Source organism: Protopterus annectens, chromosome 13.part0 (genome assembly GCF_019279795.1).
Source record: "Protopterus annectens isolate FY-2018-M chromosome 13.part0, PAN1.0, whole genome shotgun sequence".
Classification (NCBI taxonomy): domain Eukaryota; kingdom Metazoa; phylum Chordata; order Ceratodontiformes; family Protopteridae; genus Protopterus; species Protopterus annectens.
Window position 1 is genome coordinate 1164701918 of NC_056747.1, and position 25353 is coordinate 1164727270.

Consider the following 25353-nt stretch of genomic DNA (forward strand, 5'->3'; position numbering starts at 1 on the left):
ACTTCTTACTATAATGGCCACACTTTTCGTATTATCTTGGAATGTGAATGGTCTCACAGATGGAGACAAAAAGGAAAAGAATATTTCATTAGGTTAAGAAATGCAGAGTGCAAATGGCAATCCTACCGCTGACACATTTGTAATGAACTTAGCATGTAAATTTGATAAAGCGAGAATTTCAGGATGGATATTCAGCAGAATATCAAAGAGAAAGAGAAGTACATATATTAATTGCTAGAGGAACTCCAGCAGTAGTGATAAGAGGAACAAAAGATAATGACAAATTTGTTTAGGGGCTTACTAGCAAGGGACAAGGATCACACTGGCATGTATTTATATTCCACCTAAAACTGCTACTTCAGAGCTTAAAAAAAAATGGGGGAAATAATCTGCTTTCAGCAGGGAATGTTGCAAATCAAATTGCAGACCCCTCTATAAGTAACTATGAAGATGCATCTTAGGGGCTGGAGAAGGGAAAATAAAACAAGGGTAGATTTCTAAAGTAATTTCTGAAAATATCTGTTTGAAAGATATTTCACTAGTAGAAAGTTGGAGAGAATATACATATTATTCTGCAAGGTACAAGAACTGGTCTACACTTAGAAATTATATTTTTCAGGAACATGTCCATTTAATAACCATTTCAGATCAATTGTCAATTTCTAAGATAAAAATCCAGGGTAATGAAGTAAAGATGAGACACCGGTGCTCCCCCATCTACCTGTTAAAAAGAGAGGAGTTTAAGAAATGAGTAAATTATCTGGGAGTTATTAGGGAATACAGAAAGTATTCCAGAAGTGATATTAAGTGAGTGGGATAAAATGGAAGTGGATTTTAAAAATAGTAAAGAAATAAAAGAAAAAGAGATTTGGTTAAGAAGCTGTAATTATGTCGGGGACCCGACAAAGTTTAAAGTATTACAGTATAAGATGAATATTGCAGAACAAGAGGTACAGTTGCAAAGTGATAAAGAGAAAATAAGGGAGTAGCTGGATAATTTGCATTTGTTTAGAAAGATTGCTGTTAAGCATTTTTTTGATAACTACAGAGCACGTACTTTGGCACAACAATTTAGGCAACAGAAAGCAGAAAGAGTTGTTGCCAAACTTCTGGAGCATATAAGAAGAAAAATAACCAGAAATCCTGTAAAGTTTTATTAAAGATTTCAGAAATTTTATAAGTTTGTATAAAGCAGATAAGCAGGGAAATCAAGAAAAAGTAGAAATGGAAATTTTATTTATTTAAGTTTGATGACCAGGGAAGTCCACTGGGCCAAGAAGAGCCCGTTTTCAGTGGAGGCCTGGGGAGAAAAGCTCCACAATAATTGCAATTTATATTTCACATGTTACAAAAGGACATAGTTCATACAGCTAATTAAATATTTACAGATAAGCTCCATGATGTTTACAATTAGCTTGTCACAATGTTACAAAAATGAAAAGACATAATTCAATACAGAAATTTCAACATTTACATAAAGTGAATATTTTTGTTATAAACTCAATAGTAGGTTTAACATTTCAAAATATATAGCTACTAGCCATTAGTAGGTTTGGAAAATATTTTGCATGGAGAGAGTAATCGCATATTTGAGATTGGAGAGTATAGTGCAATATATATTGGAGAGAAAATTAGATTTTGGTAGGGGAGGGATTGTTTTGGGTGGGACGAAGTAATAGAGGTAGATGGATGAGTCAGTGCAAGGTGGAATGGGGGGGGGGGGAGTTCAAGTTGGATCTTGACAAGGGCATTCCTATTTGGAAGAATGATGAGAGAGTAGCTGAGATTTGACATTTGTATGGTTAGGTAGGTTGCGTAGGTGTGCGGGGAGAGAGTTCCACTGTTTAGCTAAGGAGTGGGACAGCAGTAGATGGCCAGGAGGTTGTGTGCAGGTTTGTAGACCTGAAGGAGATTTTGGTTTTTGGATCTGAGTAAGCGGTTGGGAATGTAAGGTTTTAAGGAAGTAGTGAGAGCTGGGCAGTTGGCAGGTTTAAAGATGAGCTTGTGGGCAATGGTGATTTATAGGAAACTGAGGTAGTTTGGTAGTTCAAGCCAGCTGAGTGTGAGGAGGGGAGTGGCAGTGGTGGGATGAGTTTTTTGAATTGGTTGCAAATTTGGAGATCTTGTGGTAGCAGGATTCAAGGTTGGACCGAAGGCCAAGATGGAGATTGGTGAAAAGAGGGGCACCATACATAAGGGGAGGGAGTAGGAAGGTGGATGCAAGAGTTTGACTGGTAGAGGGGCTTAGGAAGCGGTTGTGCCTGTAGAGGAGACCTAACTTTTGGTGGGTTTTCTTGATTGCAGAGCGGATGTGGGTGTCAAATTTTAGTTCTTCATCAATAATGATGCCAAGAAGCTTGGTGTTAGGAATGATTTCAAGGAGGGTGTTGTTTTGGCTCTGTAAGGTGAATCTGGATTTGTCAATGGAGTTTTTGGTAGGGGAAAAAAAAACATTAGTTTGGTTTTATTTGCATTTAGTGCCAGATGGTTAGACTGCATCCAGGTTTCTGTTTTGGAGAAGGCTAGATGAGTTTTTGCTAGGAGCTCGGAGGGGGAAAAGGCTGAGCAGATGATTGTTGAGTCATTTGCATATTGGATGATCGAGGAGTCTGGGATGGATTTGGTGAAAGTTGTTAATGAATAGGTTGAAGAGAAGAGGGCCAAGAACAGAACCTTGTGGGACACCTGTGGGTGTGGGAAGGAAGGGGGGGTTTTGAAGTTTTCCATTTGGACAGCTTGTTGGCGGTTGGATAAGTAGCTGGAAAACCATGCAATGGTGGTGGGAGAGAGAGGTGTAGGGTGGAGAGTTGGGATATAAGTAGGGTATGTGAGATGGTGTCAAAGGCCTTTGACAGATCTAGGAATAGTGTGGATACAAAGTTGCCGGAGTCGCGTTCGAGGTTTATGGTTTCAAGAAAGGAAAGAAGGGCAGTCATGGTGTTGTGGCCAGGGTAGAAGCTATATTGGGTAGGGATGATGAGATCGTTTAGTGTTGGGTGTGCCATGAGTTATGCTTGTATTGTTTTTTCTAGTATTTTAGAAAGGGGAAAGGATGGCAATAGGCCTGAAGTTGATGGTATCAGCATTTTCGCCACTTTTGTGGAGGGGGTTGATGTAAGCATGGCGCCAGATAGAAGGGACGTATGATTCCTGTCTGGATCTGTTTATAAGAATAGAGATGGGATAGGCAATGCTGTGTGCAGATTGAGGAAGGTGGGTGGAAGGTTGTCAGGTGCATTGCGACAGGGTTTGAGTTTGAGGAGAAGTCTTTTTATAGTGTTTGTGGGGATGGGCTTGAGGCAGAAGGATGTGGTGGAAGGTTGATTGGGGTGGTGGTTGGGGCAGGAGGGGGTGGTGGTGAAGGAGGGGGGTGGGAAGGAGACTGATAGTTTAGCTATGCAGTCTGTGACGAATGAGTTGAACTGTGGATGGCTGTTTCAAGGTTGGAGAGGTTGGGGTCTAGGCAGGGGCTTTCTTTGTTGCCAGGCGGCAGCATGGATGAGATGGAATCCCAGAATTTTTGGGGATTTGTTGAGTGCAAGGACTGGAGTTTGGAGTAGTGGGTTTTGCGTTCTTTAATTATTAGTTTTTTTGTGGAGTTTCGTAGTTGCTTATACTCTAGGCGGGTGTTGGGGCTTTTATGTTTTTGATATTGTTTCCATTTTTTGTCCCTTTGTTGCAAGGCTAGTTTAGTGTCTTTTGATAACCATGGGCAGGGATTGGTTTTGATGCATTTGGTTCGAGGGGGGGACTTGCTGATTGAGAAGGGTTAGGAATGAATGGTTAAAATAGGAAATGGCATCATCTAGAGAGAGGGTTTATAGAGGGGACCAGTCAGTTTGCTTTAAGCATTCGGAAAAAGTTAGTGTTGAAAGAGGAAAGGTTGCGGGTTTGGATGTAGTGGTGTTCATGCAGTGGAGATGAGAGATGGTTGGCGAAGGCTGGTAGGTGATTGCTGAGAGGATCAGGTAATGTTCTGGCTTTGGTGGTAAGGTTTGGGTGAGTTATTAGGATCCTGTCAATGATGGTACACCTTCCGGGAGAAGCAGCAGCCGCCAAACACAATCAATCAGTGAGAAGGTTAGCAACTACAGAAATAGGGCAGCCTATCGTTTTGGTTTGAATATTACTTTTCTGTTTGTTTTTATTATTTATGCACCAATGGGGATCTGCAGTTCACTGAGAAGTAGGAAAATAATGTAGTTATGCCAGGGGTTTTAGAAAGGGACTTGCAGAAAGTGCACACTACTGAGGGATGCCTGTGGGACAGCCAAAACAGAGTGCAGTCAGGCAGAGGTTTTTAGTATTTAAAGATGGCGCCGCAGCTCAGGGGAGGAATAAGTAGTAAACTCACAAGAGGAAGAGGGATGGAATAGACAGAATTGACAGGGCTGGGAAGCTTACAAATAAGATTGTTAGGAGACCAAGGTGAGGGGGGGGGGTCTAAGAGCCAGGGCTTGGAGAAACAGGTTTGACAGGGCTAGGAAACTTGCACTAGAATTATGTTAGGAGAGCAAGAAAAAAAGGGTGGGGGGGGGGGGCGGGCTCAGTACCTAAAGGTGTCTGTTTATCTGTGTGAATTCAAAAGCAGATTTAGTAGAGCATCAGGGAAGTAGAATATAAAATATTCTAGGAATATATTAGGAAACTGTATACATTTGTTACAATAAATGGGAGAATAAAATATAACTATATAAAAATGTGATATAAAAGATAAGAATATAAAATAAATACAAAGCTATGGAAAAATGTATATATTTGTTACAGTAAAGGGGAGGAAAGGGGGGAGGGGTCCAGTAGTGTGCACAGCAGAAGAATCAGTAGGAATATCAGAGAGAGATCATAATAGACTAACACTGCTCAGTCTGTTGATAAAAGTAGAACTTGCAGTGGCTTTTACTGGTTTGTAACGGGGTTCTGCTCTCCGTGTTCTTGTATGCAGTCAGTTGCTTCAGGGAATTTTTTTTTTTTTTTTTTTTTTTTGGATCTTTGAATGTGTTTAAGGAAATATTTATAAAAGCCTTAAATATGCAAAGGTTAGAGGTAGATGAGGCTCAACAACTAGCAGTTAAGATAGGAGGAGATGAGATAAAAATTATGTATAATTAATCTGCAGGAAAGTCTTCATGAATAGGTGGTAGGAGGGAAGAAAGTGATAAAGATCTGGAAGGCACAAACATCCTGGAGAACAGCAGTGGTGGCTTTACCACCTAAAAACAGTAAAGAACCATCTGATCCAGATTTATATAGGTCCATTGCAATTTTACACCGTGATTATAAAGTGTTTTATGCCTATAATGGCAAAAAGAATGGCAAAGTGCTGCTAAAATTGATAAATATGGACCACTGTGGTTTTGTGGCGTGAGGCAAACATCTGACCACATTAATAGAACAATGATGATCCAGAGGGAAGCACAATGTACCACTGTTCGTGGGTCTTGATGCAGGGAAAGCTTTCAACACCGTAAGCTGGAATTTCTTGATGCAATAATAAGGTTAATTAGGTTATACGAGGGACCGGAGGTAAAAATCAAAGTGGGAGGGTTCCTCTGTCATAAGTTGCATCTGAACAGAGGAACCAGGCAGGCGTGTTTTTCCCAAGAAAGTAAAGAACTTAGAAATGCAAGGTTATAATTGGTATGGTGTTCAAGAAAAGTTGCCTTTATTTGCAGATATTAGTTTTTACCTGGTGGAACCAGAAAAAGGCATCAGTGTTGTGGAATATTCTGATATAGTTCCATTTTTCTTTTCGGGATATAAAATTAAGATAAAACAAAGGTTATAGCTGTAAACTATGTATCCACAAATTATCTTGTCCAGCAATATCCCTATTTATGGGGATGTGATCTTGATAAAATGAAGTATATGGGAGTGGTCACCCCAAGGACATGTCTGTGCTCTCCTCTCATTTTCTAAATTCAGAAAGTCAAAAGAAACATTTCTAGAATAGTTATTGCATCCCTATTTTGAGCAAGACCAGTCTTAATTGTCTGTCCCTCGAAAGGCTTCGTCACACATTGTGTTAGGAATTTTATTTTTAACTGAAATCCATGGTAAATAAAAAAGAATACTATTAATTCTTTAAAAGATCTTTGTCATACATAAAACCAGCCTATTTTAACCATCCCATGAAGTTTCTAGATGAAGTTGTTAGCCGTTAGTAAGTGTTCCACGTTTTGCCCATTTGTTCCACATTATGAGGGCTAGTGTTCCTCATTTCAGAGCTGGAAAATGTCTTCCATGTTTTCCTATTTATTCTGCTTATAGAATCTGTAGTGGCAATTTACAATCACCTACAGCAGATGTAATTAAGGAATTACAGGAACAGCTAGTAAAGAACAATTAATCATATGTATTCTTACACTGAAGGAAAAGAGCAGTAGTCACCCTAGGGGGGGGGTGGCTAAGCCACCCCCAAAGTTAATACTGAGCTCCGTACTATCCTAAGCATTAGCACACACCACAAACACAAAACAAAATTTGGTACAATGATTAGCACACGATCAACATAGGAAAAAATAAAAGACAACAAAGTGCAGAAAGCATCTTGGCATTTTGTAAAATTCATTTTTATTAACTAAAGTGCACTCGTTCTACATAATGCAGAGGTAAAGTTTTGTAACTAATTAAAATAAAAAGAAAGCTCACTCTACTTAATAAAATTTTTACTAAATAAGCTGGGTCCTTGATTTATGCAACTTGTATTGTATTTCTACTAAAGACTGTTTTATGAAGGTTTTTCCTTTCACCGGAATCCCCTCTTTAACCATAGTAGTAACGGCAGTTGCAGCACCGGCAATGCTGTCCCGGTTTCACTGAATTCCGATTCTCTGCACCATTGGTAACTACTGATGACGTTCCCCAACAGCTTGTAGAACCAAGCACACCTGCATGCAACCCCCATCAGGACTCTGAATTCCCTGTTTAATGGTACAAGGGTTCACTTATCACCTCCGTACAATTACTTTTAAACAGACGAGAGTGGGACCTGAACAGGTGCACTGCATGTTCACCATTTTGAAGTGGAACTGCACAAATGTCTTATCTGCCTTATGATGATACGTCAATTAAGTGCTCACATAAGGAATTTGTACAGTTCTGCTGAAGATGGCATGAGGCTAAGAAAACGTGTATATATTTGCTACTACTACCCCTACCCTCTCAAATAATTACATGTACACTACAAAGGCTCGCCGACCTCTTTGACAGTTGCACCTTAAAGGGAACAAGTAGTTTAAGTGGGCCCGGATAATATGTACGCCCTGCTCTAGTGGGGAACCAGGTTAGTTACTGCATTTTTCAGGTGGACTGTGCCGCAATATTACCATTTTACATCAAATTAAGGGCGGAAGTGTTACAAACTTAAGAGATAAAAAGGTTTATAATCATCTGTGTTAATATAAATAACGGCAAAGCCATTAAAACAGCAAATGAAAGGAAGCACAGCATCAACATCAACAATAGTTAGTATTGCACCCCAAACAAGTAGCACTGTGCACACAGAAAGAGATAAAGTAATGCTTTAAGCAGGTAATTGTAATTATAATTAGCTCTTGTGAGTATAAATAATGTCCAAGCCCTTAGAATAACCAACGACTCTGAGGGGAAACGCAGCATCAGCACGAAGACCAGTTAGTACTGCTCCCCAACCAAGTAGCAAACTGCACACAGAAAGAGACAGAGAAAGCAAAACTTGCAACAGATAAATGGAGCGTTGAGTAACAAAAACAGAAGAAAGCTTTTTAACGCCATTTCGTACTAGCAATGAGCAGAAATGTGCTATTCTTACCAATATATGTAGAAAAAATAACTCTTCCTGGAGAACACTAGCTCCACATAAATCAGGTACCCAAAAAAAAAGTAATCCTCAGAGACAGGGCGACGAGAAGACTGCAAAATAACAAAAGTACTGCAATGTAGATTAAATACAACCTGCTTTTTAACTGGCCTTATAACCTCCACAGTAAACGAATCCTACATGGCTGGTCAGTAAAAGGCTATGACTTTGAACATATACACACACAAAAATAAATACGTTTAGCCTTCTTCAAGCCACAGCTTACCTGAAGGGGGGAAAAAAGCAGTTCTTCCGGGCAGTCAAACCAGGGACTCCTTGCAGCAAATGCTGGTGAGCATCAATGGCTATCTCTGACAATCCGTGAGTGCACAAATAAAAGAGGGATCCAGTAGCATGTAAAGTCTCCAAATATTATCAAACCGAAAAGAAATACCTGTTGCTGGACCCTCTATTTGTTTGGATAAAACGAAAGAAAATTAGGTTGGGGGTGGAGCTGGTACACAAGTGGTGGCTCGGATTGCAAGAATCCGATTGGCTGCCACCACTTGCTTTATCAACATCCTTTTAAACGGAATTAGAAGTAAAACTTTAATATGAACTTAATGTAAAAACACACTGAATTGTAACTATATAATGTAATTTACTACAGTTTCTCACGCTTCAGAAAGGCACTCTGGGTGGGGGTGGGGGGCAACAGCTTGAAATTAGTATCTTCTCCATGGCGCGCGCTGTGTTAAGCACACAGGCACCATGAGAAGGTACTTGGGGTTCATGAGTTAAAATATTTGGTTATGGCGGCTAAGGGTATGTGGGAAGAGACTACACAAAAGATAATACAAAAACTGAGAAAATGGAAGCTATTGCCTATGGATTTGGATAGTAAGATAAAAGCAGTAAAAATGTTTTTAGTCCCTTTAGTTTTATACACAGGTCAAGCGTATTTTTATCAACCAGAGTAGAAGTTGTGGATAGTAATAGAGATTTTATTTGGGAGGGGAAGAGGCAAGTGAGTAAGCTGATCCTCCCAAAAGAACAAGGAAGTTTAGGATTACTCAATTTTAAGGGATATTTTAGAGCTACACAATTAATGCTCATGTATAAGTAACGCAAACCAAAAGCTATAATTTAAAGCGGAAATGGATGATGATGCACTATGAGGATAATTCAAAGAATAAGAAAAGAATGCGATTTTGGGTGCTGATCCTTAATGAGAATAACAGGCGTACAGAATATTGTATTCATATAGTAGCAGAAAGTTTGTCAAGAACTAAGCCAACACAGGAATGGAGAAGGGAGATTCTGCCATTAGGGATGATTGCAATTAGGGGTACAGAGAATAGACAAGAGAGGACTGGAATTTGCTGAAGGAAGATGGCAAAGGAACAAAAGTATTGGGAATGAATAATTAGAGAAAGAAAGGTAACAACGGGAAGAGGCCAAGAAGACATTTGGATTTCAGGCTAGTGATGACCAATACTCTATCAATCCCTGATAGAGAAGGCAAAAAGAAAGAGGGGCGAATCTTAAATGAGACTTGTACTGAATCAGTTTGTAGTTGAATCTAAAAAAAGAAGCTGCTGTTAAAGGAATAATTAGTAGGGTATACAAAATATTGAATGATAACTGTAGGAAAAAAATCAGAAGAGGTCAAAAATGATTGGGAAGAGAGAAATACAATTCACAAAGAAACAATGGGAGGACATGTGTATGGCTCTGAAATATGCAACAAAATCTAGAAGATTTAGGATTTTTGCTTGGAAGTGTTTGCGTAGATACTTTTATACGCCAAGCAGACTCGAAAGAATTTTTTCCTCTGGTTGGGAACATATGTTCTGGGAGTGTAAGTTAGCAAACTTAAAAAAATTCCCTATAGAGTACTCTGCCAGGAGTACTAGACATGCAAATGAGTGTAACTAAAGAAATTATTTTTTTGAGCTGAGACGCAGGATTTGAATTGTGCACACATAATAAGGCCTTGTTAAGTTTTATTCTGGTGGCTGTTAAAAAAGCAATTACAAGATAATTTAACTCAAAATCTAAACCAACTGTACTTGAAGTAGTGAATATTGTAACAGAGATAAAAGAACAGGAAAAGTGGGATCTTTAGGAAAGGGTAGCAGTAAATTACATAGAAAAAAATGGAAATTATGGGAATAGTGCATGCAGAAAATGTTCTATAGGATGAATGAGGTTTAAGAGAAGGCAAGAACTGAATAATGCATTTAATGTTGCTTAAGATTATATAATATGTAATAATATATATGATGTATAACATTTGTAAATGTGAACTTAATATGGTTTGATTACTTTTATATGAATGTAAGTTTGCCTGTGTTGTTTGTTTGTCTTTTCAGCTTTTCCCGGTTAGGGTTCGCCACAGCGGAACTCCGGTCCGCTAATGATTGGCAATAGATTTTTATGGTGCCGAGTTGCCAGCCCGACGCCCAACCTTCAGCGAAGGCACGCCTATTCACGCATGTCTTTCGGAGGCCACTCGACCACGGTGAGGACATGCAGACTCCACACAGAAGGCACTCCAGCCGAGAATCGAACAGGAGAACCTCTTGCTGTGAGGTAACAACGCAACCGCTGTACCACCGCGGAATTACCACGTAAGTTTGCCTGTGTCACAAGTGATAATTCAGTAAAGGTGTTTAAAAACAAAATACTAGACAGACCAGCTGCTGCTTAAAATAATGGTTTACTTTAATGTCTGATCCACAAAACACCAGGAAAATATGTAGTAGTCAGCCCAAGTTCTAAGCAAGGTGTCCTACACTATATATTCAGTAATACCATTCTATGCATTCACATGCCAGTAAAGCTGTCTGTGTTAAACTCCACATTGTAAGTAAATAATTAAGCATAAATTTGAAATTATGAAATTTATTTATATCTCCCGATGTGTGAATAAGTAATAGTTTATTTCTTACCTAAGTCTCTTCAGAAGTTTAAAGAAATAAAGTAATAAATCTTGAACATTTCATTGGTGGAAGTAACTGGAGATCGTAGAGAACTCATGTAGATGCAAGAAAGGGATTCTGAGCTTACACTAAGGGAGTATCCCACTCAAGAACTGAACTAGAGAACTAATTTATTTAAGGCAGCATTACTAGCAACTGTGCTAATGTGCTGCTAATGCATTATTTGATTAAATAAAATCTAAAATAGGTTTAAAGTAAGTCTTATTTTGTATACTAACTCTAAACTAGGAATTGCATCTGTATATTTTATAGCTTAATCACTTTACGGTTAGTCTGCAAGACAGCAGCATAAGAACTGCAATCCAGTAGTTGTGTGTAAAATGACAGATGTTCTGTAGTCCTATCTTGCCTTCATTCTTACACTTGGGATTGGAGCCAAACCTCTGCTCCGACTCTGCCATACTCTAGCTGTAGTGGCTAGGAGGTATCCCATCATGCATCACCCACATTCCCCAGATCTCGTTTGCAGCTCAGACGTGATTCTTCTTGGCCGTGGCGAAGTGATTTTTTTCAATATACTGAATTGTCAATTTTGGATATTGATATATTGTCTTGCTATTTAGTGTGTATATTTGCAGTTTGTCTTGGACGATTTGCTGCTTATTTTCCGTGACTTTGTTGTTTGGCCATTTTCCGTTTGCCATTCTTGTATCCCTTCATCGCTTTTCTGTACTGCTGTTTTCCTCTTTCTTCTTGAGCTAGGCCCGTAAGTTAGAGGACCTGTTCCTCTTTCTGCTGTTTTGTCACCCATTTTGCTAAGTCCGTTTAAATTAGAGGACCTAGTCCTCTGTTCTGTTTTTCCTTCTCCCTGGGCTAGGCCTGTTTAAATTAGAGGACCTAGTCCTCTGTTTATTCTATTTCCCCTTAGGACTAGGCCTGCTTAACTTGGAGGACCTAATCCTCCGTTATCTTTCTCTTTCATTGTTGTGTGTTGTAGTATTTTGTTTGGGGATTATGTCAAAAGACTCTAAGGATCATAAGCCTTCGAGCTTCAAAAAGTGTACCAAATGTTCCCAGAAGATGTCCTTGACTGAAGGGCACAATTTGTGTGTTTACTGTTTGGGGGCTATCCACCTCCAAGAGTCTTACCTGTTTTGCAATGCGTTCAGTCCTAGTGTTCTTCAGGAGAGGAAGAACAAATAGATTTTGAAGGGACTACTAAAGCATTCCTTTGAGAAGGAATTGGGATCCTCATCATCCAGCTCTGTCTCCCTCCTCCTCCAAAAGGAAAGACAAAAAACTACTAAAAGGCGGTCTCCCACCCAATCTGTTTCGTCAGAGCCGCCAGACAAAATTGCTAAAGTGGCTTCACCCTCATTGGCTCCACTGATTTCGGTGCCAACTGAGGGGTAGCTTAGTGGATCCATCAGTCTCGGCTCCAGGTGCTTTGTAACCGATGACTGACATTACTTTTCGGAGCTGGTCATCTGATCTTTGGCCAGTTTCTCTGACTCTTAGGACACCATTTTTACAGCGATTCAGATCCCCCACTCTATCTTCTAGGTCCTGAATGAGCCTTTCTGATGAGGCTGTTAGTCTGCAAGACAGCAGCGTAAGAACTGTAATCCAGTAGTTGTGTGTAAAATTACAGTTTTTAATGAGTAATCAAGTCAGTGAACGTGGCTTAGCTAGTTTAAATGACGAGCATGCTTAACTCAGTTGAAGATGAGCAACATAACTAGCACCAGCTTCTCTTTCAGTAAAGAGTAGGTTCACTGGTCCACCATAAACAATGTCCAATCAGCTTTAAACATCATGCCCCTCTTCCCCACATTTGAAACATTTTTTGGTGCAAAGAACAGCTTGTATCATTCACGGAATATCTGAATTCTAATAGTTTCTTTAAACTTCACTATCAGTTACTCCAATAAAGAAATTGAGTTTTTAGATTTTAACTTGAAGCTAGATGAACAAGGGCTAACTGCTAGTATGCATAGAAAGAGTACATGGAAAAATCATTATCTACATAGAAGTAGTATGCACCCAGGATTCATCTTCAGAAATATTATGGAGAATCAAACCGTACGTATCTCTAGATTATGGACTGAAGACTGTGATTATGAAAGAGAACAGGTGAGGCTACAAGAACACCTCCAGGAGAGAGGTTATGGCAAAAGGGACTTGATTATTCAATCTAGTCCCAACGAAATGAGGAATAAAGGATACCCCTACTTTTCGAATAGGAACTTAATCAAAGAGCGAGGGGCATCAAAAAAGCAAGGATAGAAGCAGGATCAATTAAACTGTATCATAACATATAGCATAGACTCCACACAAGTATGTGAAGTGGTCAAAAAGTTCTGGCCAGTTCTCACAGAAGATGAGAAATTAAGGAAAATTGTTGGAAACACCTAAGTTTGTGTTTAAGAACAAGAAAAACATAGAGACTTTAATGCAACAATGATGGTTTTTCATCTCAACAACGCTGTACTAGACATGGTACTTTTAGAAGTGGAAGATGCAAAGCCTGTCCTTCAATTGATGGTAATAACTTCTTTCGACATCCTGTCACCAACAGACAATACTCAAAATAAATGCTACATGCAACAGTAAACATCTAGTTTACCTAGCTACCTGCCTGAACTGTGCTGCTTTCTACGTAGGCAAAATGGATCAATGCCTAAAAGACAGGATTTTACACGACCTCAGGGACATAAAGCATAAAGACCCAAATAATGCATTAGCTAATCATGTTTTATGTTATCCATTGCATACTTTTATGTTCAAAGCTATTGAGTGTATTTTTGAAGGTAACAGAGGTGGAGATGCACAAAATCGTGTGGAGATCAGTGAAGTGGGCTGGATTGTGAATTTAAGAGCAGATCGTCATCCTGGGTTGAATGCAGTGGTGCCGCTTAAACCCATTCTAATAAATAGGCGATTGATTATTGGCTAAAAAAATAGGCTTACCCTTTCCTTACTTTGATTGGTTGTAACCTAATTGGCTGAAAAGGAGGTGTTTCCTGAAGAGACCATTCATTGGTTTATTCCTATTTAATTCGTGAAGAGAGAGCCATAGTAATGAACGATCTGATGAAGGCTATTGCCAAAAGCGTTTATCGTTTAGACCAGGCTCTTGTTTTTGTTTTTATCATTTATATTAAAGTCTTTTAGCAGCTTTACTTTGTTTTTGTATTAGTGTCCTGTGGTGGAGTGCCCAGGTTTTGCTGCACATTTTTTGGTAAGGTTAACTGTTGCAAAAAGATGAAGTCTTGACTGCAGCCCTAGTGATCTGAGTTTGATAAGTGAGTCTTGCTGTTGGATTTGACCAAGAGGGTTGCAGTGTGCATGGCCAAAGCCAGCTTTCCCATGCCTGGAGTAAAGTATCAGTTTGGTTCTTCTACTATATTACCACTTACAAGGATTATGGATGGCAATGCAGCAATACTTTTGAGCAAGCAAAGGCTAGCAGTGCCAGCACTAATCTGTGTGAGTCTTAGTGCATCATTTGGGTGGGTGTTTTAGATAGACCCTTTCCTCAGCGAGTATAACAGTCTATAACCTGGTCTTCATTTTCTTTCAGTCCCAGCTAATTATGGTGGGATGACGGATGGCCCAGCTGAGGTGGATTTGGCATGGTCATGCAGATGAGGATAAAAATATGTCTAGAAGAAAGGCAGGAGAAAAAGCATTTTGGGTGCTTAGAGTTTAAAAAAATCTTTTCAGATGGAACCTAGTCTTACTCTGTCTTATTACTCTCTCATTCCTCTTTTGCTATAAAATTAACCAACTCTTGTTTTCCAGCCACCTGTTGAGCATTATTTATCGGAGTCTGTGCTGGGTTTGCTTAACGCTTAAAGTCTTTAAACACATTTCACATTTTTTTCCACATGTAAAGGTAATACTTCAGACTTTTGAATCAGTCTGCTTTATTTTTATCATATGTGCTTTAAAAAGTATTGTTAAATTTAAATGAGTCTGCCTTCTGAAACACACAGCAGTACATGAAGGAGTTTAACGTAAAAAATGGAAGTTTCTTCTTTAAATAACGTATGTATCACATCCTGTTCTATCAGATATGTTTAGTTTTGTCTTTTGTTTCCTCCATCATTTCATTAAAAGTCAGTCTCTGATTTGTAAATGTTTGGATTCCATGATCCTTCTGGCCATCTTCAGCCAGTACCCTCGAGCTTGATTCCCTAGTGACTAAACTTTTTCTGTTTTTTCCTCATTATTACGTTTTGCCCTTAAATCTGGAGTACTTGCACATGTTCTTTTCTTTCAACAGCTCACATGGCTCCATTTTTTTTCTTGGATTTGTATCACTATTTTTGTCCGTCACAAACCAAGCTACCATTTGCAGTTTCACTTCCTTATTTTCATCTTTATATTCTACAGCTTTTTTCATCCTTTCCTTTATTTCTTCTCTCCCTGCATCTGAGATCATCAAGCTCCTCGCTCTGTGCTCTCTTATACAAGAGACTAAAGCAATCACCCATCCATGACCAGGGAGTTGATAGTTTGTAACTGCCATAGGATTTAACATCCAGTGGTTGTTGGAAAGGATGTGCCACATACTTCTGTGGTTAATGTAACCCTTTAAGAGTGCCCTGATTCCCTGAATTTCTGGTTTCCATTTGGGGTTCTACAGTAGGAACATGCACTCCATCTCATCCCCCACAAAGGCAGCCATGCCAACAAAGCTGCATCACTCTTCCATTTTTCCTCCATACCAGCTGAAACAAGTACTGGTTGCCTCTGACACTGCCTGGGCTTTATCCTTCTATGCCAATGAAGCTGACTCTTTATCTACAATTGTTGAATTTTACCATTTGGAGCTAGTATAGCTTCTGTTATCAGTCCATTTTCTGTAAAGGAGCTTGTATCCACATTGGCTAATTTCTTTGGAATAACTGCAGCCTGTATCTATGAAGATATACTAGCCCTGTGTAAAGCTTCACTTCCATTTCCTTCTCAACAAGAATTCCTCAACGAAAGAGTAGGGGAATTTCACTGAATTCCTCCTCGCCTTTCCCTGAGTCAGTACAAATACTTCCTTGATTCTCCATTGGAAATGGGCCACATATCTAGTAAGAGCAACACAGTCACAAAATGAGAATAAAATTTTAAACTGAGTAATGGGGTAGTGAGTCAAGAAAAAGGCTGCATTGCAAGGGATATGAAGGATTAAAAACTAGAAATTCCACAAAGCAAGTCTGAGATGCTGCTGTAGTATGAGTTATTGAATGGTTCTTGTAGCAATGTTCAGTATGTGTACATAGGTGTGTACTAGGCTAATGGCCTTGTGACGTTTACAAGCCTAGCCATAGGATTACCCTGGCATAATGCACCCCAAGCTTAGTTCCCAGTATCTCTGTCGAATAGAGCCACTAGAGTTATCCCCGGGGTGAATTTTCTATTTCCCATCCACTCATCAAGTTTTCTCTTGAAAAGGGTCAGTGAGGTGCTCTGCTTGACATGTATGGGAAATCTATTCCATAGCATGGGCAGTCTCTGGTTTATGAACCTGTCCCTCCAGCATGTTGTGTTAATTGTGGTAATGAGATTGAGGTCTCTGGAGCGTGTGGTGCGGAGGGATTGGGATTTCTTTAGATGTAGCATTTCTAACAGTGTTGGATCAGACATGGCTTTGTAAGTCAGGCAGAGATCGTCTGAATAGGTGGTATGAAACAGAGAATAGTTGGAGTTTTTTGAGTCTGTCCATATAGGACAAGTGTTTAAAGCCTAGGATTCTCTTTGTGAGGTACTTTTCCGGCCTCTCCAGTTGTTGCAGGTGTCTAGTGAGGTACATGCCAAATGGGGCATTGTACTCTATGATTGGCCTAATGAGAGAAGAGTAGAGGGAGACAATGACCTCTTTCTTCCTGGATGCAAAACCCTTAGTAATGAGATGTGCCAAAGAGGACTTTCTGACCACAGTGGCAATGTGGTGATTAAAAGAGAGGTTGCTATCAACCTGTGTTCCCAGAGCTCTTATGCCTTCTGTGTTCAATGGACTACCATCAGTGGGGTAATTCATGGGAACCGGGTTTTTCCCAAAGGGGATGACAACACATTTTTTGGCATTGAGCTTAAGGCCATGGTTCTGACACCAGTCGCTGGTCTCGGTGAGACCATTCTGTAGGATTTTAACATCAGTTGAGGAGTTAATAATAGCTCCTAACTTGCAGTCGTCTGTGAACTTTGTCAACCAGAGTCCCTCCGTGTTGGCCTGGACTTCAGAGAAATAGATACCAAACAGGAGAGGACCCAGGACCGAACCCTGTGGGACTCCACTTGTGACTAGTCGGCAGTCTTACTTGCAGTCAGGTACTTTCACACTGTGGGTTCTTATCTGTGAGCCAGTTTGCATCCCACCTAGTGATATAGGGGTTGATGCCAAGCTTAGTGAGTTTTTCTATGATTCCTGAGTGGGGAATGGTATCAAAGGCCTTGGCCAGATCAAGGTAGACTGTATGAACCACCTTGCATTCATCCAAAGCTCTGGTGACTGACTCAGAGAAGTCAACCAAGTTGAGCAGGCATGATCTACCCTTCACAGAACCAAACTGTTTGGGATCCAGAGTTTGGAGATTCCCTATATCCTTGTTTATTAGGTCCATGATGATGCGTTCCATAGTTTTGTACATCGGACTTGTCAGGCTAATGGGGCGATAGTTCCCAGGGTCTGTAGTCGCTCCTCCTTTGTGGAGAGTGATGACCAGCCGTGTGCCATTCGGTAGGGACAAAGCCTGAGGTAAGGCTGTGATTGAACAGGGTACACAGGTGAGGTGCCAGTTCACTCTGTAGTTCATGTAGAACACAACCAGGGATATTGTCAGGTCCCATAGAAGCTGTATTCTTGGCCTCGGACAGTGCTGTTTTAACCTGTGCAGCAGTAATACTGGGTGCATGGCAATCTACTGGTATTGTGATTGGTTCTGTGGGTGGGGGGGTAAAGTTGGCACTGAATCTGTCGGCCAGTATACTGGCAATATCTGTTGGCTCGGTATAGGAAATACCATTGTGCAGTAGCTCAGAGCAAATCTGGGTATTGCCGTGGAGATTTCTTTGCATAACTATAGAAGGCCTTGTGGTTGTCTTTACTATCTGCTGCAATTCTGTTTTCTTCGCTAGCTTTAGAGGATTTGATGAGGGATCTCAACGTTTTGTTGAGACTGATAAGGGAGTTTTTCCAGTCTTGGGAATTCACCTTCTTTCACATCAGTTTCCTCCTCCTGTTGAAGAGTTTGTGTATGGCAGGGGGCCACCAGATTGGCTTCCTATTTTTGGAGGAGAGCATCTTGGTTCTATTGGGTATTGCGAGATCCATGCATTTGTGTACTTCGTACAGTACATTGGTGTATGATTCTGTAGTCACACAACTATTCTCCATTTGCATTGGTGCCACAAAGTTAGCCACATCTGTTTTTAGGAGCCCAAAGTTAGCTTTGGAGACGATGTTCTTCATCTCACATTGCTGCAGTCCTTACACTTGGGTAGTCCGCTGTCCTCGGTCGGCCCGAATATCAAAGTATTAGGCTGACGTCGGTCAAGGCGCTTAAGACTGACATCAGGACGTCAGGGTACAAATGCGCATGACCGACGTCATATCCTCAGTCTTTTTTGCCGCATGGTCCGATGCAGAAGCAGCGTTGCAAGTGCCGTTCGGCATTCTGAAATTTTTCGAATTCGGAGTTCAGAGGCAGGCCAGGTTTAGCTTCTGTTGGTGTCACTCCTAGTTCTACAGGATCTGTGCCCAAGAAGCACATGCTTAAAATGGCAGAAGATTTAATTACTTTAATTAGAGGTTCTTTGCCCCCTCCTGATAAGAGGTCTAGGGTGGAACCAGAGTTGGGGAGTTTTGAGCAGGCTTCGGATGTTTCAGAGTCTTCGGCTGAAGACTTGCAGGAGTACTCTCCTTATTCTGATTCTGATGCAGATGATTCGACTCCTTCTGCTTCTCCTCCAGAGGATTTCTCTTTTTCAGAGACACTTCATTCCATGAGGGAACATTTTAAGTGGGAAGGTCAGGACTTCTCTGATTCCAGGAAAAGGCTTAGGGAGTTTTTGCTTTTACCCCAGCATAGGCCTTTGGCTATACCACCTGTTCTGGATGTTGTGGAAGATGTTTTTGCAGAGGCTTCACTTAATCCTGATTCTTTGCCTCCTGCTCCTGTTAAACTGGATAGGTATTACAGGGTGCCTGAGGCTCATAAATATCTTTATAAGAGTCCTAGGGTCCTCCAGATAAAGAGGCCAGAGCTTTGGATAGATGGGGAAAGAAAGTCTATACTTCTTCCACCTTAGCTATGAGGGCTTTGAATTGCCAGTTTCACATGTTGAAATATCAAAATTATCTTCTTACACAATTGAAGTCTAAGGTAGATGCTCTGGCGGAAGGCATTGAGTGTAAAGAATTACAAGATTTGGTACATGTCTCTGAACAGGTGGGTAAGCATTCTTTACAATGTGGTTTTGATGCTGTACAGGCCTCGTCTAGGGTGGCTGCCACTGGGTCAGTTCTTCGCAGGCACGCCTGGCTGAGGGATCAGAATCTATCTGACCATGTTAAGACAAGGATTTTGGATGCTCCTTTACAGTCTGATGTGTTGTTTGGTTCTCCTGTGGAGTCAGTCTTGAAGAAAATGGAAGACACGGCTAAGTCTATGCAGGCTGTTAAAGATTTTTTGCAAGTTCAGCCTCCGAAGTTTAGTAGGAATTGGCCTGCTAAGGGGTGGACGTACCCTTCTTATGATTCACAGTCTAGGGGTCGATCTAGACGTGGTAGGGGCAGAGCTCAGAGCTCCTTCAGACCTAGAACAGGGAGTTCACCTGCACAATCTTCGGGTGAGGGCAGAGGCCAGTCCTTTCGTAAACAGGCCCAATGACCTACCTTTTCAGCTGCCAGATCCTTCTTGCCTGGCAGCACCTTTGGGAGGAAGGTTGGCACTCTTCAAGGAAAATTGGAGTTTGATTACCCAAGACAGATGGGTATTGGATATCATACACCAAGGTTACAGGTTTTATTTCCATACCTTGCCTCCTTTCAAAGGCATGCCGGACGTTCCTCCTCAGCAAAGACTAGAGGCTCACAAACAAATTTCTCTGCTGCTTCAAATAGGGGCCATACAACCGGTCCCTCTGCCAGAAGTGGGCCTAGGATTTTATTCTCGCCTGTTCCTAGTACCAAAGAAGGGGAACACGTGGAGACCAATTTTGGATTTATCTATCCTCAACACTTATCTGGACATTCCCAAGTTCAAAATGTTGACGTTACAACAGCTTTATCCTCTGCAAGAAGGGTTTCTGAATTACAGGCCCTTATGGCGGTTGAGCCTTTCTTAATTTTCCATAAGGATAGGGTATCTTTGCGTACTAATCCTTCCTTTATGCCTAAAGTGGTTTCTAGTGTGGCTTTAAACCAAACTATTCATTTGCCTACTTTTTATGCAAACCCCCAAAATAAAGGGGAAAAGATTTTGCACACTTTGGATGTACACAGGCAGTTGCAATATTATTTGAGCAGAACTAAAGGGTTCAGGCAGTCTCAGCAGTTATTTGTTTCATTTGCTTTGGGTTCTCAGGGCAAGCCTGTGTCAAAACAAACTATTTCTAAGTGGATTGGGTTTTGTATTGCTTTCTGTTATTCCCATCATGGTAAGGAGATTCCAGCTGGGATTAGGCCTCATTCCACTAGGGCTACTGCCACTTCTACAGCTTTTTTAAGGGGGGTGGCAACTAAAGATATTTTGGAGGCAGCTACTTGGAGTTCAGTGCATACTTTCTCTAAGCATTATCACCTTCCACTTTACTCTAAATCTAGGGCTGGTTTTGCCACTGCAATTTTACAGGGCATTTTGGCAGCTCCTACTGCTTTATAGTTTTGCCATCCTCCCTTACCTCTGCTTTGGGATTCTACCCAAGTGTAAGGACTGCAGCAATGTGAGATGAAGAACATAGTACAGTTTTGTACCTACCATAAATGTAGATGTTCGAAGATCCACATTGCTGCAGTCCAATTTACCCTCCCTCCTTCCCCTCTGTTAGAGGCGGTTGTGTGGGTTGGGTTGTAAATATTGTGGATATTGTATATATTGTACATATGGTTGGTGCAAGGGTGGTTGGTTGTTTTTTGCTGTCTTTTGGTTTTGACCTTTCTCTTTAGGGTCTTCTGACATCTGGGGCAAGAAAAGACTGAGGATATGACGTCGGTCATGCGCATTTGTACCCTGACGTCCTGATGTCAGTCTTAAGCGCCTTGACCGACGTCAGCCTAATACTTTGATATTCGGGCCGACCGAGGACAGCGGACTACCCAAGTGTAAGGACTGCAGCAATGTGGATCTTCGAACATCTACATTTATGGTAGGTACAAAACTGTACTTTTTTCATGGTGGTTAACTTTGCAGGGGGAGTGGGAGGGATGTAGATCTCCAAGGTGATCAGTTTGTGGTTAGATCTAACCAGGGAGGAGCTGACTATTGGTGTAGAGCAATGGTCACCCATATTAATAATGACCAGGTCAAGGATGTTGCTACCTCTAGTGGGGGGTAAGAACGAGCTGGTCCAGGGCATTGGAATTAATGAACTCCAGGAAACGTTGGGCAAGTGTATTGGTAGATGAATAGATTACCCAGTTAATGGAGGAGTAGTTGGTCGCCTAGTAAGAGAGTGTTGGGTTGGACCTTAATATTCTCCAGGGTGCTTAGGAACATGAAATGCGAGTCTTGGGACATGGTTGGAGACCTATAGCAGGCTATGATCTGAATCATTGTCTTACCCAATGTTAGCTGCACCTGAAGTATCTCTGATGTGTTGTGTTGAGCTACCACTCTGGAGGTGTATGCATCTTTTATGATTATGGAAGCACCACCATCTTTGGAGCTTTGGTCCAAGTTCTGGGGCCGAAAGGTGTGGAATGAGTTAGAGCCTGGTAGTGCAGGGGTGCTTTCTGCTATCTTGAAACGGGTCTCTGTTACAGCACAAATGTCAATGTTCTCCATTTTAAGGAGTGCTTTGAGTGAGTGCATTTTGAGATTTAGGCTTCTGGTATTGAGCAGCTTGACCCTCAGACTGCATTTGTTTGTAGCTGTTATGGTGGTAATTTGGTCTTTGGAACACTGCCTGAAAAAAGAACTGTAGGAGTGACAAGAGCCTTGGCCAGTATCTGGAAGCCCAGGGGTGACGGATGCAGGCCATCTCTGACAAAGCATCGGGGTCTGTTAATCATGTCATCCCAGGCAGACAGATTCTGGATCCCCTTAGAATGACACCAGAAACTTAGCCAGTGTTTGAAATCATTCATTATCTGTTTGCACTGTGGTATCATTCTGGGTGATGGTAGGATGCTGCTCAGGGCTAGGGTCATACCCACTTGGGCTACGTAATCAGAGAGCTCCTCCATGTCTCTTTTCATATAGTTCAGGGAGGTACGTCTCAAGTCATTCATTTGTACCTGTTTTTGAGGAACCTGAGTGCGTGCATTATGTGGCGGATCCTGGTAGCTGACTGTTAGTTTCTTCTTATTCAACTTGGTGAGTGGGGCATCAGTGTGCCTCACTATCGAGTCACCTATGACTAGTGTGTTGGGCATGCTGTTTTGCCTTAGGGGCTTTGGTTGAGTGGCACACTGTTTAGGAGAGTTATGTGTCTCATGATTTGTGTTGTGTTATGGTTGTCAAGTGCATTTCTGCCTTGAAGGTCTAAGCTGCTTGGGTAGAATTCTATTGAGAGCCTTCGTGAAGGTGGGTGTGTGATTTGTGTTTTTATGTGAAGGCAGTGCTGGTGTGTGTTCTGGAGGGCTATGTGTTCCATATGGTGTGGTGCAAGTGTTGACCACCTCCTCTTGACCAGCTATTCCGGTCTTGGGTGGAGAGTGCATGGCTTCCAATTTGGATATGTAAGTGCATCTCTCGCAAGTCTGAGTGTTGGAAGGTAAGAGGAGAGGGTTGTCAGTATACATGAATCAGTTGCTACATTGCCTCAGGATGCCCAAGTTCACCAGGTTAATAGGAGAAAGCACAGGGAACAGACCTTTAGACATGCCTGGTGGTGTGGGCATTTAATAATAAGTACTGGAGCTGTTTCCTCGTAGAACATTTAGTGCTGGTATCAGCTTTGTGTGCTACAATAATTGCTACAAGAAATCTGGTAAAGTGCTATACTAATAAGCAACTAAAAGTGCAGGAGTGGAGAGAACTAGAAGATCTAAGGGAAAAATTGAAAAGCAGACTTTTGGTACCGCTCAGAAGCTTACAAACAGTCCTGGATACAGCAAGTCTGTATCTGGACTAGACTCGTTACAGGAAAGGTGAGGAAACAAGTGCAAACGCGGGCTTTTAAACCAGAAAGTTGCGAGAGATGGATAAACTGTCCAGACTGCCAATAAACTACCATTTCTGGGAGAGAAACCACTCCTTTTGTGGTAGATAGGCTATCTAGTGCTTACCACTCCCACTAATAAGCTAGAAGGCTTCCCTCCAACACAGAAAGGCTGGGGGACTCAGAAGCTTACAAACTGTCTTGGATACAGCAAATCTTTATCTGGACTAGACTAGTTACAGGAAAGGGAGGGGGGGACAAGTGCAAGTGCCGGTTTTTAAATCAGAAAGTTGAGAGAGATGGAAAAACTGCCTAAACGGCCAATAAATACAATTACTGGACCAGAAACCACTCCTTATGAGATAGGCTACCTAGTGCTTACCACTCCCATTGATAAGCTAGAAGGTTTCCCTCCATCACAGAAAGGCTTGGGAGGCTCAGGAGCTTATAAACAGTCCTGGATACAGCAAATCTGCATCTGGACTAGACCAGTTACAGGAAAGGGGGGAAACAAGTGCAAATGCAGGTTTTAAATCAGAAAGTTGAGAGAGATGGAAAAACTGCCCAAATGGCCAATAACTACAATTTCTGGGCCAGAAACCACTCCTTATGTGGTAGATAGGTTGGTTACCTAGTGCTTACCACTCCCAGTGATAAGCTAGAAGGCTTCCCTCCAACACTGAAAAGCTTGGGGGCTCAGGAGCTTAAAAGAAGTCCTGGATACAGCAAATCTGTGTCTGGACTAGTCTAATTACAGGAAAGGCAGGAAACAAGCTTAGATTTTTTTTTTTTTTTTTTTTTTTTTTTTTAGTAAAGTGGAAAAGGAGAAAGCTGGAACAGAAGATAATTCAAGGTTACGAATCTAAGTGGGTTGGCCTTCTCAAATGTTCTCCCTGTATTAGGTAGCATGAACTAATGACACTAGACTGGGAGGAGTGTCCCAGATCAAATTTACAGTATGGGCGGGCAGCTGCAAAGCCACCAAGTGTAAGATCAAGACACCAATAGGGAGAGTGGGTGGGAAACCCTTGCAGTTACTAGCTGTAGCCACTAAATGAAAGTTTTAAACAGATAAAAGGAGCAAGGAGACTCTAGAGAATGCTTTTAACTGCAAACAAATAGAAACCTCAAAAAAAATGCACAAAAAAGCACAGATAGAGCACTCGCAAACAGAAAATACAACTCTCGGTATGAAAAAGCAGTTTACAGTTAAGTAATTCAGTAAACATGCAATTAGAGTAATGAAACTGTATCTAGCAATGGAAAATACAGTTAAAACCGTATAAAACAGTACATAAATGCAGTGAAACAGTAAAAAAAAAAAAAGCTTGATAACAGTGCAAAATGTAGTAGATTAACTGTATAGCACAATTATAAGCCTTATAGAAGTGCGATTCAATAAGTGTAAGAAATAACTTATTCTGTTCTTGGAATCTTCAGGAATTTCTGTTTAGTCCCAGTGATGAATAACCATCCACAGCCTGGTAAATACACGGTGTAATTGATTTTCACATGTGGCTTCTTTGTCTCTCTAGGTGGGAATTTTTTCACCCTCACTTCGGAATCATTACTTAAATGTTACACCAAATAATCTCATCAGAGTTTATCCACCTGATGTCAAAAGTTGGTCAGTCAGCCAGGACTCCCAAACAGGAGAGGTGAGTGTATTTAGCTGGAATGTAAAGAAGCTGCAGGAAGATGTGACATACAGCTACATTTTTTGTAGAAACATAAATAATGACATTAGAAGAAAAACAAATCTCTATTCTTTGCATATGTAACCCATATGAAGACTTGCAAATGTTTATCAGAGCTGTCTGCCAGTATTTGCCACATGCTATGGTATGTTTCTCTCTAGCATGCTCTCCCTTTCTTTCTTTCCCTTCCTTCCTCTCTCATACAGTTTTGTTTTATTCATTTATTTTTGTAATTTTCAAGGACGATGTTAACACCAATTCACTAGGCTGCCAGGAAACTCCAATAAGTGTACCACCACCTTCCGTGAGTAGACAAATGTTTATTCACAACATAAACTCAACGATATGTGAAAGTATAAAAACACCCATAAAACCAGATAGAACATAACGGATAAGCGCTTTCACTCAATGATTGTGAACTTCCTCAGAACACCGGCATTAAGCGGAGTACGCCTTAAATTCGAAATCTGGCGCCAAAAACCAGCTATTTAAATGTTCTTCTTAAAGCAGCAGTCAAGTTATAAACGGCTAGCATCTTCCTAGCCGGTCTCAGTGAAATATGATATATTAACATAGTAAGATATAACAAGTTAAAAAAAATAGATATATT

At 41.0% G+C, this 25353-nt stretch overlaps 1 protein-coding gene across 1 annotated transcript in view; it reads left to right on the forward strand.

The window, feature by feature from the left end:
- HROB (homologous recombination factor with OB-fold) overlaps positions 1-25131 on the forward strand; it is a 235232-nt gene extending 210101 nt beyond the window's left edge. Inside the window, exons 8-9 of the mRNA XM_044054952.1 lie at positions 24582-24704; positions 24985-25131. Coding sequence (XP_043910887.1) covers positions 24582-24704; positions 24985-25131 — 270 coding nt within the window. The remainder of the gene's footprint in view (positions 1-24581; positions 24705-24984) is intronic.
- Positions 25132-25353: the final 222 nt, after the last annotated feature.